Raw genomic sequence first — 14,467 nt, 5'->3', positions numbered from 1 at the left:
GTAAGGAAGTTTTATGATTTTTGTTAATAAAATGGGACTTTGGTTTTTTGATTTTTCATTCGTTAAGATTAATAATCGAATTATTGAGATAGCTTTCATCCAATTTTTTATTAAAAGAAGAAAAAGACAACGTAACGAAATATCTTTGACGATTTTAACAAAATAGGAAGGTATCAATTATGATTTCACGTAGTATCTCAGGAAACTAAATAAAAGATTATTTAGTGATTTTTTTTTATAAATAGAATTAAATGTAATGTAATAAAAGAAATAACGTTCACCAATTTTGCTAACGATTTCGATGGTGATAGATTATTGTAGCAATTTAAAAAAAAAAAAAAAGAAAAGAAACAAAAATTGTATCGATTAGGATGCACAGTAAAAGAGGGTGGTATAACGTAATCATATAAAGAGAAAGAAGGGAAGAAAAACGTGGCAGAATGGAGTAGTAAGCTACAGTGACGACCTAAAGAGAGCGTATAAAGAGACCGGATAAAGAGAATAAGGATGGGAAGAGAAGTAACGGGGATGGGGATGGAAGCGAGCGTAGGAGGCTTTTCTTAAATTCGGAGAGAGTGTTAGCAGTGTCTACAAAACGGATCGAGCAGTAGCATTCGCAAAAGGGGAAGCTTCGACACAAAGGAATCGTTTCGATCAACTCCGATTCCATAGATATTGTGTGCCCGATGAAACGACGATTTACGTGCACTTTATTTCCCACAGGAATAGTCTGCATCAGTGCATTCATGAGAATACGCAATAATATTAATTCATTTTTTTTCTATATGGTTAAGGTACAAATTTTATTGTCATATAAAAAATTTCATCAAACTTATCGAATTTCGAAAGTTGCAAGTTTCTAATTTATTATTTGTAAGGATAAGTAGCGATATCGGTCGATAATGTAGAACTTTATTGTCCCTTTTAATATAATTTAATCTAAATTTAAATCTAAATTTAATTTAAATTTAGATGAAATAATGTTGGTATTAGGACGATTAGATTCGTCCGTCCTCATCATTTTCTTTTCTCTTTTTTTCACTCAATGACGGTTAATTCGTTGGTCGATTAGAAAAGTTCCCGTTCTCGAGTTTCCTGACTACCGCATCCGAATTCATTTCAAAGGGATTCCCGTAAATATCAGCATAATTAACCTGCACCGACCTAATTCGCATCTAGACGAAATCGCTGGCTCGAATCCGAGAAAAAAAAGGACAAGAACGAAAAAGAAGAAAAAGAAGAAACAGAGAGGCGGTACTTGAGAAATTCGAATCAAAGTACATGAGAGGAAACCTGTTTGGTCATCTTGAAATTCGATACACGCGATAGCCGATTTTACCGACTGATGATAGTAACGTTGCTTTTTTTACCTACACGCCTCTACCTTATACAGGATGATCCAAAAAAATCCTTAAATGACTTTAAAGGTGAATCACTATTTTTCTCGAGACTTGAGGCTAATTTCTTTTTTCTTCAGTTCACGAAAAAGCAAAGACAATCGTTGGAAACTATAGAACGAATCGAACGAAAGACAAGAGAGAGAGAGAGAGAGAGAGAGAGAGAGAGAGAGAAAATCGAAGATTCCTTTTTTGATACCTTGACGGATGCGAAGAACGAATTAAGTTTAGACGAATTAAGATCACAGGACAGAGTCGATGAGAATAAGGATATTCTTCGATCGAGGAGTCTCGTTATCGCGTGTCTCTCTTATCGTGTTCTCTCTCTCTGTCTCTCTCCAACCAAAGAAACGTAAAGCCTCGCCACTTCAAAGACAAAGACATAATCCCTTCTCTCTTATACTTCATATTCTCTCTCTATACTTTAGCACGATAAAAAAAAATATGTAAAGAGAAGAGAAGAATGATGGTAGCTGCAAAAAAAAATCGTACGAGTAAAACGATTACAATTGATAAGCTAAAAGCTTGGAAAAGGAAGCGTAAAGTGGGATGGAGGAGAGTTTTGAGTGACGTCACGAGTGGTGGATCCCAGTGAGAAAACTGATCGTTTTCGACGTCGTCCCCCCGAACCAATACATACGTACGTACGTACGTACATGCATATATTGATTGGTTCGGAAGGATATTCCGAAAAAAGCATCCTCGTGTTGCTGGTTGGTTTGCTCGGTAGTTCGTTGGTGCGAGCGCCAAAAGTAATAGGAGGCAGAAACAGACGCGGTCTGTCATTTTTACGCATCGTCGTTTCCAACCGACCGAAATACGTCACGTTGCGTTTCTCCGACGTTTCGAGGCTACCACGCGAACAAAAAAAAAAACTCCCAAAAAAGAAGAGCGAACAGAAAAAAGGATAGGAGCGGCGGAACGAACGTGCGGTGGTAGAGTGCTGGCGGGGAGAAAGAGGGAGAAGGTTGACGTTGATAGTCGCGGGAAATGCGAAAAACGTGAAATACAGAAAATTTGCCGGTAAACGAATCTCCCCACTGGCGAAAATACGAGAACTCCTCCTCCTCGCTCCCGCTCTCTCTCTCTCTCTCTTTCTCTCAGCCACTGTTCCCCTCTCCGTCCCATTTCCCAACGATCCTCGGAAAATTTGCGTATTTTCTTTCTCTCTCGCACGCTCCCGTTCCGCTCTCTCTTTTTTTCACTTTTTCGTGCGTTGCGTCTAGGTTTAACAAGGAACAATGGAGGAGATTGGGAAAAATCTTTGCAAGGTTTTTTCCTCGTTAGTTTTTTTTGTTTTTCTTTTCGTTATTTTTCTTGTTTATTTTTCTTTTTCTTTTTTCCATTCCCTATTCCCGACGATCTAACGCGTCATTTTAATTAGCACGTTAATTCGTAACTTGCGTATGGAAATTTCAAGTTTAGCCTCACCGGTGATACTATACTCGAGCCGGCCCTGATTAACCATAATGGCGACGGAATAATAAGAAAACGAATCGTTACAAAAAGTAAAGTAAGAAGACTTCTTTTTAACGCTTTAGCGAAGAAAAGAGAAAGAGACGTTTTCCAAGAGAAGAAGAATATCCTCTTTATTTCCCTGGTGTGCGACGACACGGTGCTAACAAACGGTTAAATTAGTGGTGCTAAAAAGCGTAAGAGCGTAACATCGATTTCTATTCGGCCAATTAAACGCGCCATCATTTCTTCCATTTCTTTCTCCCTCTCTATCTCTCTCGTTTTTCTCGAAGAAGTTGGCCGGTCGATTAAGTAGCCGCGACAAAATACGTAATGCGGAAAAGTGAGTCGAGATGTCCAGTGACCCGGATGGCGACGATGTATCAACGAACTTATGCGAAAAAGAGGGGGATAAAAAAAGCGTCGAATTACGGAATGCAAGTAGACTCGAGTATTATTTTCATTACGAGAGGGAAACTTTGCTAGAATGCCGGAGCTGCCCGTTAGTGGCTTGGTGATGACGAAAAAAAAAAAGAAAAAAAGAAACTGGAACTATTATGTAAGGGATCGACGAATAAATAGTCGAGTAAGTAGAAATATCGATTCATCTTTCTCGATGTCGAAACGAATTTCGTTTCCTCGTGACTCGTCGCCGAGCTAGATTGTTTATAATAGTTGGTACTTTAAAAGTGAGTTACTGTCTTTCATTCGATTTGTTTTTCGTTCGATTTAGATATATTCTTACTTTTTATTAAGAATAAATATAAAGGTGTTTACCGTTTTACCGATATCGATAATAGCCGGCAGGTACTAATAAAAACCGAACGTTTGTCGATATGGATAATAATTATTGATTAGAATAACTTAGAAAAGCTTTGTATTTACCGATGGGTACAAACAAAAACGAAAAAGAAATTTTGAACACACACGTTCAATAATAAGAGAGAATTAATTTCGTTCGAGTCGTCCTTGAGTAAGAACGACGTGGAACTCGAGTTTAAGAAATTTATTTAAAAATAAAAATAAGGAAGAAAATGAAAAGAGAATCCAATAAAATTTGATCTTCGTCGATCGACGAATCTCCTAGGTAGTGCGTAAGCAATCAAAAAAAACGAAACTAGTTGTATCGTCGTAGAAATTCAACGCGCCCTGAATTCTCTCAGAATTCTCTCTCGTTCTCTCTAATAAAGTTACGAGCGAGAAGAAGGTAGCGTTTTTGCAAAAAAGTTGGCCCTGCGGAATATTTCGTGACGTTCTTTAAACTCTTTGAGACTTTGACAACGAGCATAGCTTTTGAGGTTATCTAGACCGGAACCTCGTCCTCGTCCTCGTCCTCGTCTCGTCCTTCCCGCCATTGCCAGTGCTACTGCTGTTCTCCCTCCTGCGTTGGGAGTAACAGCGTTGCACGGTTCGTAGGAAAAAAGTGGGAATTAAGACACACGAGGGTTGCGCTGACATCTTACGAGAACGAAATTACATCGCATTACGTAGCGGTAATCGTAGCGGTAGGTTGTCGTATATAAAAATATAAAGTAAAATAAAAGGAGTGTTTTACCCTTCGTAAATCGTACTAAAGCCAAATCTTTCGTACGTATAAAAAAAGGTGTCTTTTTTATAAATCGTTTTAACATTTTACCTCTGTGCGCGCGTGTACGCGTACATTAGGATACGTAATTGAAATCGCATCGGACTGAAAAGCACTTGAGTCGATCAGGAATGCATTGATATTGGTAATGGTAAAGATAATCGTAAAATTGATTTCCTTCCATCTAGCATTGGTCGGTCGGTCGGTATCCATCGGTATACTATATAAGTAGGTAAGTAACTATGGGTTTTCTTCTTCAAGTACGGGTCATATTTAAATGGTATTTTCCTGGTTCATCAATTCAGGCAGTTTCTCATTTCAGGAGATAATCAAAGTTTATATCTTTCGCAAAAGAATTATTAATTTTCGTCTTCCTTGATCATCTTTCATCAATTTAAATATTTAATTATTTTATTATGTAATTATTTTAAACTAATCGATCGATCGGTCGGAACGATATCATCTGGCTATAGGAAGTTATCTCGCGTCGTTACGAGAAAATTGCTAAAATGTTATTTGTATTTTTCGAACAGAAAAATCTAAGAAAGATATAAGATCGGGGATACCTACCCAATATCCATACGTATTTGCGAATTTCCTCGAACCTGTCGTAGTCTCGAGAGCCAAATTCGGAAGGAATGGATGAACGGAAACTCCAATGGTGATACCGAGATTGAAATCCAGACGCAACCCAGAAAAAACTGAGATAGCCCAGTCTCGGATGCGTTTCCTGTATGCATCTGCCAACTTGCCACCATTTTCCATCGATATCAGGCGCGTGCGATAAAAGTTTTTGTTGATAAAAACTTCGACGAAACTTTTATCGTCATTCACAAATATTCTTCTCCCCTGAAATCATACAAATTTATTTACTCGACTAGTAACTATATTATCAAATAAATATAAATCCTTTTCTTTTCTCTTTCTCTTCCTTAAATCGATTTGAAAGATTCATGCATAAAGAAATTTACAATAAGCATACAAATTAGAAGCTTTCTATCGAAAGGCTTTCGCTTCAAGACGGGAGATTCAAAGTACAATTTTTTTATGATATAAACTCTCTTCTCACAAATTTTCATCCTAATGTTTATAAACGTTCATTTTTCACAATGGTAAATTTCGTAGCTTTTGAGTTGGAACGAGTTTTATAATTTCTCTCTCTCTCTCTCTCTCTCTCTCTCTCTCTTCCTCTATCTATCTATCTATCACTCACTCACTCACCCACTCACTCTCTTCGCGCGTAAGGGATCGAGAAAAGGGATAGTGTGTTGCTTTCCAATGAGAGAAAGAGAGAGAAGAAAGTTATTTCCTTCTAAAGATTTATCCTTACTCGAGGAACCGGTAGCTGTTGCCGTCTAATTTCTAACTTTGTTAATCCTCTCTCTCTATCTCTCTCTCTCTCTCTCTCTCTCTCTCTCTCTCTCTCTCTCTCTCTTTCTCCCTCTCTCACTATCTCTCTTTCTCGTAATTTAATTTTCGATTAAACTTACGCTCGATCTTCGTTCGGTTTACCACTACGTAGATTAAAGTCCTCTAAAGAACGAGAGGGAGAGAGAGGGAGAGAAATGAATGGAGAGGGGAAATGGTTCAGAGATTTTTACAAGGGACGTTATAATAAAGTGTTCGGTGGTTAAAGCGAAATTTAACTGGAAACTAAAGACGAGGCTAGGTGTGTTATCTAGATGAGATAGGACGCCTAGCTGTGTTTGCGTTTGTGCTTGCGTGCGCGAAGGAACTGTGGGAGGGGACGAGAGAGAGAAGTTGGATGCGTGGAAGAAAGCTTGCAATTTTCATAGTTAGATAACACTTGGACGGAGCGGACAGGAACTCTCACGAAAGATGACGAAGAGTTTCCGGCCCGATGACTCCTCTCTCTCTCTCTCTCTCTCTCTCTCTCTCTCTCTGTTATTTTTTAAATTGTTTCTTCAATCCCTAAAATCTTCGAGAGAAAAATCTTGTTCATAACAAACTTTGAGGAATGGTAATTCTTCGTTTTGTTTTTTGTCTGCTCTGTTTTCCTTTTTCTTTTTTTTTTGAAAACTAATTTTTCATAATTCATTTAAGAATCGTTATAGACGTTTAAAAAAAATAGAATACGAATTAACGACTAAAATCTCGTGGCATTCTTTGTCGATAGATAACAAATCTATCGTTGGAAAGATGAATTAAAGAAAAAACTTTTCTTATTTATATATTATTTATTTCTGAAAGCTCTCAATAATTAAAATATATCCGAAAGCTCCTAATAAGAAACTATAAATATATGCATAAATTGGAAGTAAATAAGCGGTAAACGAATCTCTTTTGAGTAGGTCGAGGAAAAAAAGGAAAAAGGATCCCTGTCGTTTGCAAGAATTGTCTCTAGAGAAATATCCTAACTCTCACCTTGTCTTCGATCTCACGATAATGAGCTTCGTTCGTGGTAGGATAGAAAGGATATTCTTGAATGGATCTGACACAGCGTACTATAATCGATAGAACCCAACTTCCCGTGGGATCGACGTTACCAAGGTCGTCATCGGGCATACCCCAATCGGAATCAGGATGAACGTCGTCGATCGTAAATCCAAACTGATATTCCAAACTGATCTCCGGATCGAATAGATCGGCAAATACATCGATAGTTGGATCAGGCGCGTACATGCCGATCGACGAATCAGAATTCGCGAAACCGGTCTGAATCCGGACCATCATTCACCCTGGATTCTCGAATGATAACGAGTGACGAGTGTCCTCGATTTATCAAAAACATCCTCTGTTAGATATTTTTTTTAAACAGACTTTCCTTCCGTCTCTTAGCACTTGATAAAATTCTTTCCTGAAAATCTTGGAAAAGTCTCGACTCTTCTCCTTATCTTTTATTTTCACAACCGCGTAATCTTTTATCGCACATTTTTCCTTTTTTATCATTTTTACATTTTACAAGTACTTTTTAGTCGATAGATTATATTTTTGAGTTCATATTTTGTTAACACGGCTCGCGGTTATAATCTATGTTTTCTTTTTTTTCTTCGCAATGTTCATTTTGAATTTCTTCTTATCTATAATATATTTTTCCTCTCTCTCTCTCTCTCTTTCTCTCCCTCGTTTCTTTCGCAACTATGTTCATACTGCTTTCACAAACACACACACTATTTGTATCCCTTTCTCTCCGATTTCTTTCCCACCTATTTTCATATTTTTTCCTTCTCTCTCCTATACCCTATCCCTTCCTTCTTCTCCTCCTCTTTTTTTTTCTTTTTCTCACTCGCCGAGGAGAATCCCTCGGAGCGTCGGGTTTTAATTACACATTTTTTTTGCACACCCACCTTCTAGCCCTTCTCTCTCTCTCTCTCTCTCCCCCCTCCCTCTCTCGCTCGACATTCGTCACGAGAGGGTTCTACACGACTATGGCTATGACGACTATGACGACGACGACGACGACGACGACGACGAATATTCTGAATTTCGAGGGTGGCTACAGGCCTCTGGCTCCGACATCCCCATCTCAACATCGAGCCGTCAGGAAATTCGCCTTTTCCTCGCTAACTCTCTCTCTCTCTCTCTCTGAATTATTCGACCGTTTGCTACCTATTTCCTTTTCTCTCTCTCTCTCTCTTTCTCCCTCTTTGCTTTTTAAATGTCTCTACAAATTTGCCTCCTAGAAGTGAACGAAAAATTTCTTGTTTAAAAATGAATGTTGACAAATGTAAAATAAATCTGTTTTTTCATGTTTTTTTTTTTAATAAAAAAAAAAAAAAGAAATCAAATATTTGGAATAGTTATTTAAGTGACAAATCAACGGTGATTATCGAGACCTTCCACGAATCTCGAATCATCTGGGCAAGTTTGTTCGAAGCATCGAAATTGGCGGAAAATCCATTTTTTTGCAAGAGCTACCAGAAATATTCGACGCGACGTGGCATAGCAGTCACTTTGCAGACAACCAAAATGAAATGACTTTATATATATCGTACGTTTCTATCTCTCTGTATATTTTTTTCTTCTTTCATTGACGAGTACCAACGCAAGCGAGTGCGTTATATTTGTCATGAGATACATGCTTTTCAATCTTCAATGAACGTAGGGTTTGAGGAATTCTATGGAGTCATCGTTTTCTATCCAATTTCGTTACTAACAGGCGATACAAAAAATTATTGAACTAAAGAGAAAAAGGATTTGGTTTAATTTCATAATTTGTTGTTCCCTCTTTTATTATTCTTACGATACTATCGGAAGAATAATATTGAAGAGCAACGCCGTTTTTTATCAAATCTCGTTAGTACTTTGACGAAAAAGCATTGAAAAAAAATGAAAAACTGAACTTCACGAGACCCAATTTTTTTTCAATTTTTTTTTTTCAATTTTTGCTCTCTCTCTCTCTCTCTCTCTCTCTCTCCCTCCCTCTCTTTCCACGCTTATTCCTCCAACGTCAAGGAGAATCTCTGGCATCGTTCTTGTATAATCCCAAAGGGGAATTCGTCGAAGCTCGCTGGCTGCTTCGACCTCTCCTCGTCGAAATCATCGATTACGCATTCGTTTTCACGAGGATAGAAAAAAAGGGGCCGAGGGAACTTCGTGAAAGAGAAGTGGAATGGGATGGAAAAACGTAAAGAATGGCGTAGGAAGAAGCGGACGCGTATGCGGTCAATTTATTTCATAGGGAAAACAGAGAAAGTAATAAAATAAAAAAAAAAGAAGAAGCAAAAATATCTGAAAAACAAACTTTCGATATATACGTGTGCGTATGCGCGCGTGTGTGTGGATACGTACACCACTTTCCTATCTCTTCAGAAATTGTCTTCACCTGAGAAAATAAAGGGATAGAAGAAATGAAATCCTCTCGTATCGATCTACCTAACCTCGTGAGGATCATCGTCTTTCGTATATATATATATATATATATATATATATATATATATATTCGTGCGTACATAATATTCGTAAAATTTCATTTGCAAAACTCGTATCAAGAAATCCCACCAAAAGCAATTTCCATAAATTTTACTCCGATAACGAAAGAATAATACAAAAATGGCCGGCAGAGGGCGACGCGGTCGCCGCCAACGAGTCACGTGACACAAAAAGACTAGCAATCGAAAACACGCTTGTCTAAATTTGTTTCTCGAATTTTCCTTTTCGATTCTCGATTAAAAACTAACGTCTTTGGACGACAGAGGTGTAGTGGAGTGGAGGGAGAATTAAAACGTGGATACATTCGTATTAAATAAAATAAGAAATAATCGTTTAATTCGTCGACGTTCCAGTATAAGTCCAACAATTTGTAGCTTACGCGTTTACCCTGTTGTTGAGTATTTGATCGATCGTAAAGAGTTTGAGTGAGATAGAAGAATTTTGAAGCAGGAGGGGGGAGGAGGAAGGATGGTCAGGTTGGTATGCTTACCCTGTCAAATATTACGTTGGACCTGTCTATCCCTCTTTTTCGCACGGTCTACCGATTCGAAATTAATCTGCTGCCGAACATCGCCGACGATAAATTATCGAGTTTATACTTCTCGACACGCAAAAGCGAACCAACATGGACGTTATGAGGCTGCGCAAGTATTATCGTTACAATGCTTTTGGATTCGATAAGATGGTCAGTCGACGTATAATGTAGAAAAGAATAAGAAGAAATGATAAGAAATAGTTTGAAGGTTATATCGGGAAAACTTTGTTTTCGGAAACTGTCATTTCATTGCATTGCATTTTGATGAATATTTTTAATTGGATAATGGGATGCTGAGAGAAGGTTCGAGAATTTTTGAAAATGAAAAAACGTCTTTTTTCGAACGAAAGACTGTTTTTGATCGTGTATTTTACTATGTTCTCCGTTTATCGATTTATTTTTACTAATTTTTTGTTTTCTCTTCTCATAACCATTTCCTATACTCGTGAACATATATATATATATATATATATATATATATATATATATATATATATAAATAAATTTATAGGAGTGGTAGTGAAAAGAGAAAGAGGGAGAAAGAGAGAGAGAGAGCACGATTTTGATATTCATATTGTAATTTATACTGTAAAACGAATAGAACGCAATGTGTCCGTCCACGATCGACCTCCTCCTTTTTACGATTTACAATAAACTGGCGCGTACGAATTTACACGACACAAGCTCGGACACGATCTGTCGACGTCCAATTTATATCGAACCATTCGCTATTTCTCTACGGCCTTCGCTCTAAACATTTTATACGCGAATTCCTTTCTACGATTTGTATATCATAATACGTAACGTATTTTTGACAGAAGTATGTCCCAAGATACTTATCTCTCGAAAAGAACACGCTTCAAATCTTTATAGAAATATTATGTTTTTATTATTTTTATATATTTGTAAAACGTACCTTTTTTTATTTATTTTTTTTTTTGAAAAATATTTTCATCGATACAAAATCAGAAAATATTATATAACATCGTGAAATTCAAATTTTTAACCAATTTGTTATCCTTTTTATCTTATATCTGTTATACTTTTTATTATTTTCAAAAACGAAATTTCCAAGTGAAGACAAACCATCATTTTATTTTTTCTTACTACTCAAACCGTGTATCATTTTATTGCAGTTGTACGGATTACTTATCGCCGAAAACGACTTGAGAACGTTTCTAAATCTCGGTCTTTACTCCGGTCCAATCACAATTTTTATTTTCATACTTCTCGTCATCCTAATTTCCTGTACGTTTACGGTGAGTAGAAAAAGAAAATAAAAAGTAAAAACGTTTCAATAAAGTCGCCATTTTAAAAACTCATTCGAATCTTTAGACAGAAAAATGTATCACTTAAAAATCAATAAATAATATCTGTGTATATATATATATATATACACACGCACGCATATATATACATATATGCAAGATGTTTTTCTAGGTGAATTTAAAAATCAATTACTCTTTTTTGAGACTTTTTATAAGTTTTTAGTTGGACTTGTAGTTTTACAATTTTAACAAAAAAATTTGCTTACCCTATATGTACATATTATATATAAAAATGAAATAAATAACTGGTTTATTTTTTTTTCGAGAGACAGCCATCGTAATCGAGAAATCGCAATTTCGTTTCGCGTTATTCCATCGGAGCAACAATCAAAGATGGCGCATACCGAACTACGAACTGTCCGATTTGAATCCGACGTTTATTAATTTTATTTTTTTGTTTTTTTATTTTTTTTTATTCGACGACAACATAGACATAAAAAAACAACTTTTCCAATATCGGAATTTATTTCAGAGCTCGTCTGTATTGACCGCGAACGAAAGAGTCCTCGGGGAATCTCGAAACGATATCGAGAAGGTAACAAAATTTGATGTGTGTGTGTATGTATGTGTGTGTGTGTGTGGGAGACAAAGAAAGAAAGAAAGAGAGAAAGAGAAGGAGAGAGAGAGAGAGAGAGAGAGAGAGAAAGAGAGAGATCAACGAATGAAGTGATGGATATGTCACTTGTCAGTAACTGTTCATAATTTATGATTTAGCGGATACCACGTAGAGAGAGTGTTATTGACCTTCGACCTGCCTACAAGTGTATTTACAAACATGTAAGTCCGTATTACATGTTAAAAAGTATTTTCAAAATACATTATTTTTTATTATTATTATTATTATTTTTATTATTATTATTACCATTATTATTATTGTTATTATTATTTCTATTATTTGAATGCTTACCTCTCCACTTTTTTTTGAAGAACAATGGCGCCTAAACGAATAATACATCGTTTCATGATTTTCATTTTTGTTTAATAACGTTAGCACGTTTAAATATCATTTTTTGTTGTTATTATTTTAATGCACTCCTCGCGCCACGTTTTTAAAAAAAAAACAATGGCGTCAATCGTTTATTGATTTTCAGTTGCAACAAACGGAGGTGTTTCAAAGAAAAACAAAGAAATTAGTAAGTATAAATTTGGTTTAATAAAATTACGAAAAAAATTCATTCATTTATTTATTTATTACTCTTTTTCATACTAACCATGGACAGTTACGTAAGGAGTTGCTAGAGGTGGAGATAATGAACAGCAAAATAACGTGCCTTGAGAAATTATTAAGACCTGAAGTGAGTCAACGAGACGAATTGCTATCGAGGAACAACAAATGAGAAGAACTTCTTTCTTCGTAGATAAAAGAGACGATTTCAATTGAATGAGATAGAAACAACGGAGTCATTGTTTTGACTCTCGTAGCTTAAGAAATTCTCTGTCTCTCTCTCTCTCTCTCACTCTCTCACTCTTTTATTCACTCATTACAAAGCATTCATAATTAGCCCGTTCCTTCAACTGCAATATAAACGGTAATCACGTTTTGTTGTTTTTTTTCTTGTCGGGAGAGTAGAAAAAAAAATAGTTTGAAATTTTTGACGTTATGATCCATCTTTCGAATCTAAACAAAACAGTATAATTCCATAATTTCGATAGAAGACAAAAAAAGAAAATTTTGAAGAATTATAAAAAGATCACGTAGCAGATTTCAAAGGGATGTGGATTCGAACGAATGAAATTAGATAAATCACGCGGTTAGTATAGTAGTAATAGTAGTAGTAGTAGTAATATAGAAGAAGTAACAACAGGAGCAGCAGCAACAGTAGAAGCAGTAATAGTAGTAGTAACAGAAGCAGCAGCAGCAGCAACAGTAATAGCAGTAGTAACAGTAATAGTAACAGCAGAAGCAGCAACAGTAGTAGCAGTAGTAACGGTATAGTAATAGCAGCAGAAACAGTAGTAGCAGCAGCAATAATAACAGTAATAGTAATAGTAGCAGCAGAAACAGCAACAGTAGTAGTAATAGTAGCAACAGAAGCAGCAATAGTAGTAGCAGCAGAAACAGTAGCAGCACCACCAGTAGTAGTAATAGTAGCAACAGAAGCAGCAGCAGCAGCAGCAATAGTAGTAGTAGCAGCGGGAAGACACGTCCTAATCCAGCCTCCCCACCCACATTCAGCACCCCTTCCACGAGTCCTACCGTCGGGTCGATGCGCTTTTTCCATGCGTACGAAGGGATAGAATGCTAAAGGGGAGCGAACTTTCATCTTCGGTGATTGTAGGAAGGTGAAGAGGTGCGTTTTAAACGCACGTTAATCGGCCGAGAAACGAGAAAATCTTTTAACTTTCTCCTTGAAAAAACGGATAAAAGACTCTTTCCTCCAAAGAGAGAAAGAGAGAGAGAGATCTTGTTGAAAAGAAACAATCAATTTGTACTTCCTCGTATATAATATTTTTGTTTTGCAATCGAAGATAGAGAGCGTCATAATGTAAAATTAATAGTCAACATATTTGTTATTTTTCAGGAACAATGCGACTGGCGTCAAAGCAGGTCACCCAGGGTTTACCATCGTGCGATCGGTGTTACGTCGAAATAATATTGCAACGATTGAAAATAAAAAAAAAATGTAATGAGAAAAAGAAAAATAGGAAATAGCATCGCCCCACTGGTCGCTTTTAAACAATGAAATCGCAAACAGTACTTGGTAATATCTACATATCTGACACTATTGCTACTGCTACTACTACTACTAGGGCAACGAACTTTCCCGTTAACTAGTCGTATCTACATGCATAATTCATTTTACACACAGGTGACGTATGTAATAATAGAAACAATAGAGAGAACGACGACGCTCAGTTTACAACAATAACCCCAGTTCGCTCGTGGTTAAGCGTTCCACTTGTTACCATAAATCTCTGGCTGGTTTATCATCCTTCTGGATGTATCAAAAAAGAAAATAAAAAACATATATGTATTTATCTTTTTCTTGAAAAAATTTGAACTCGTCAGATTCTCCCACGGAAGGGCGCGGAAAAGATCGATTACTGCCCCAAAATTAATAAAATAAAATTCATTAGCGATTCTCGTTAAAAATTGATAATAAATAAAAAAAGTTCTTACAAATTTGATTGGAAAATAGTATTCGAACGAAAAGATTCGAGTAAACTAATTTAACCATAGAAAAAATATTTTCATTTCACGTAGAAAATCGACATATCTTCGACGATCGAAGATAACAGCGAGCTCCCTCAAACGTGTTTCAAACCAAATACG

General features: G+C 36.4%; 2 protein-coding genes across 9 annotated transcripts in view; one reads left to right on the top strand and one right to left on the bottom strand.

Annotated features, from left to right (window-relative positions):
- LOC127070011 (leucine-rich repeat-containing protein 4B) overlaps positions 1-14,467 on the bottom strand; it is a 57,592-nt gene that overhangs the window by 22,791 nt on the left and 20,334 nt on the right. For all 8 annotated transcript variants that reach the window (XM_051007776.1, XM_051007777.1, XM_051007773.1 and 5 more), the window contains one exon: positions 5,008-5,286. In XM_051007776.1, coding sequence (XP_050863733.1) covers positions 5,264-5,286 — 23 coding nt within the window. In that variant the 3' untranslated portion in view covers positions 5,008-5,263. The remainder of the gene's footprint in view (positions 1-5,007; positions 5,287-14,467) is intronic.
- Positions 9,590-13,879, top strand: LOC127070019 (uncharacterized). The gene is made up of 7 exons (XM_051007798.1): positions 9,590-10,015; positions 11,002-11,124; positions 11,666-11,728; positions 11,908-11,970; positions 12,285-12,326; positions 12,414-12,488; positions 13,716-13,879. Exons 1-7 carry the CDS (start codon positions 9,956-9,958, stop codon positions 13,785-13,787), a joined length of 498 nt encoding a protein of 165 aa, XP_050863755.1. The 5' UTR covers positions 9,590-9,955; the 3' UTR covers positions 13,788-13,879.

This window comes from Vespula vulgaris, chromosome 17 (genome assembly GCF_905475345.1).
Source record: "Vespula vulgaris chromosome 17, iyVesVulg1.1, whole genome shotgun sequence".
Classification (NCBI taxonomy): Eukaryota; Metazoa; Arthropoda; class Insecta; order Hymenoptera; family Vespidae; genus Vespula; species Vespula vulgaris.
Note: the sequence above shows the minus strand (reverse complement) of the source record. Positions and strands in the feature narration are given on the sequence as shown.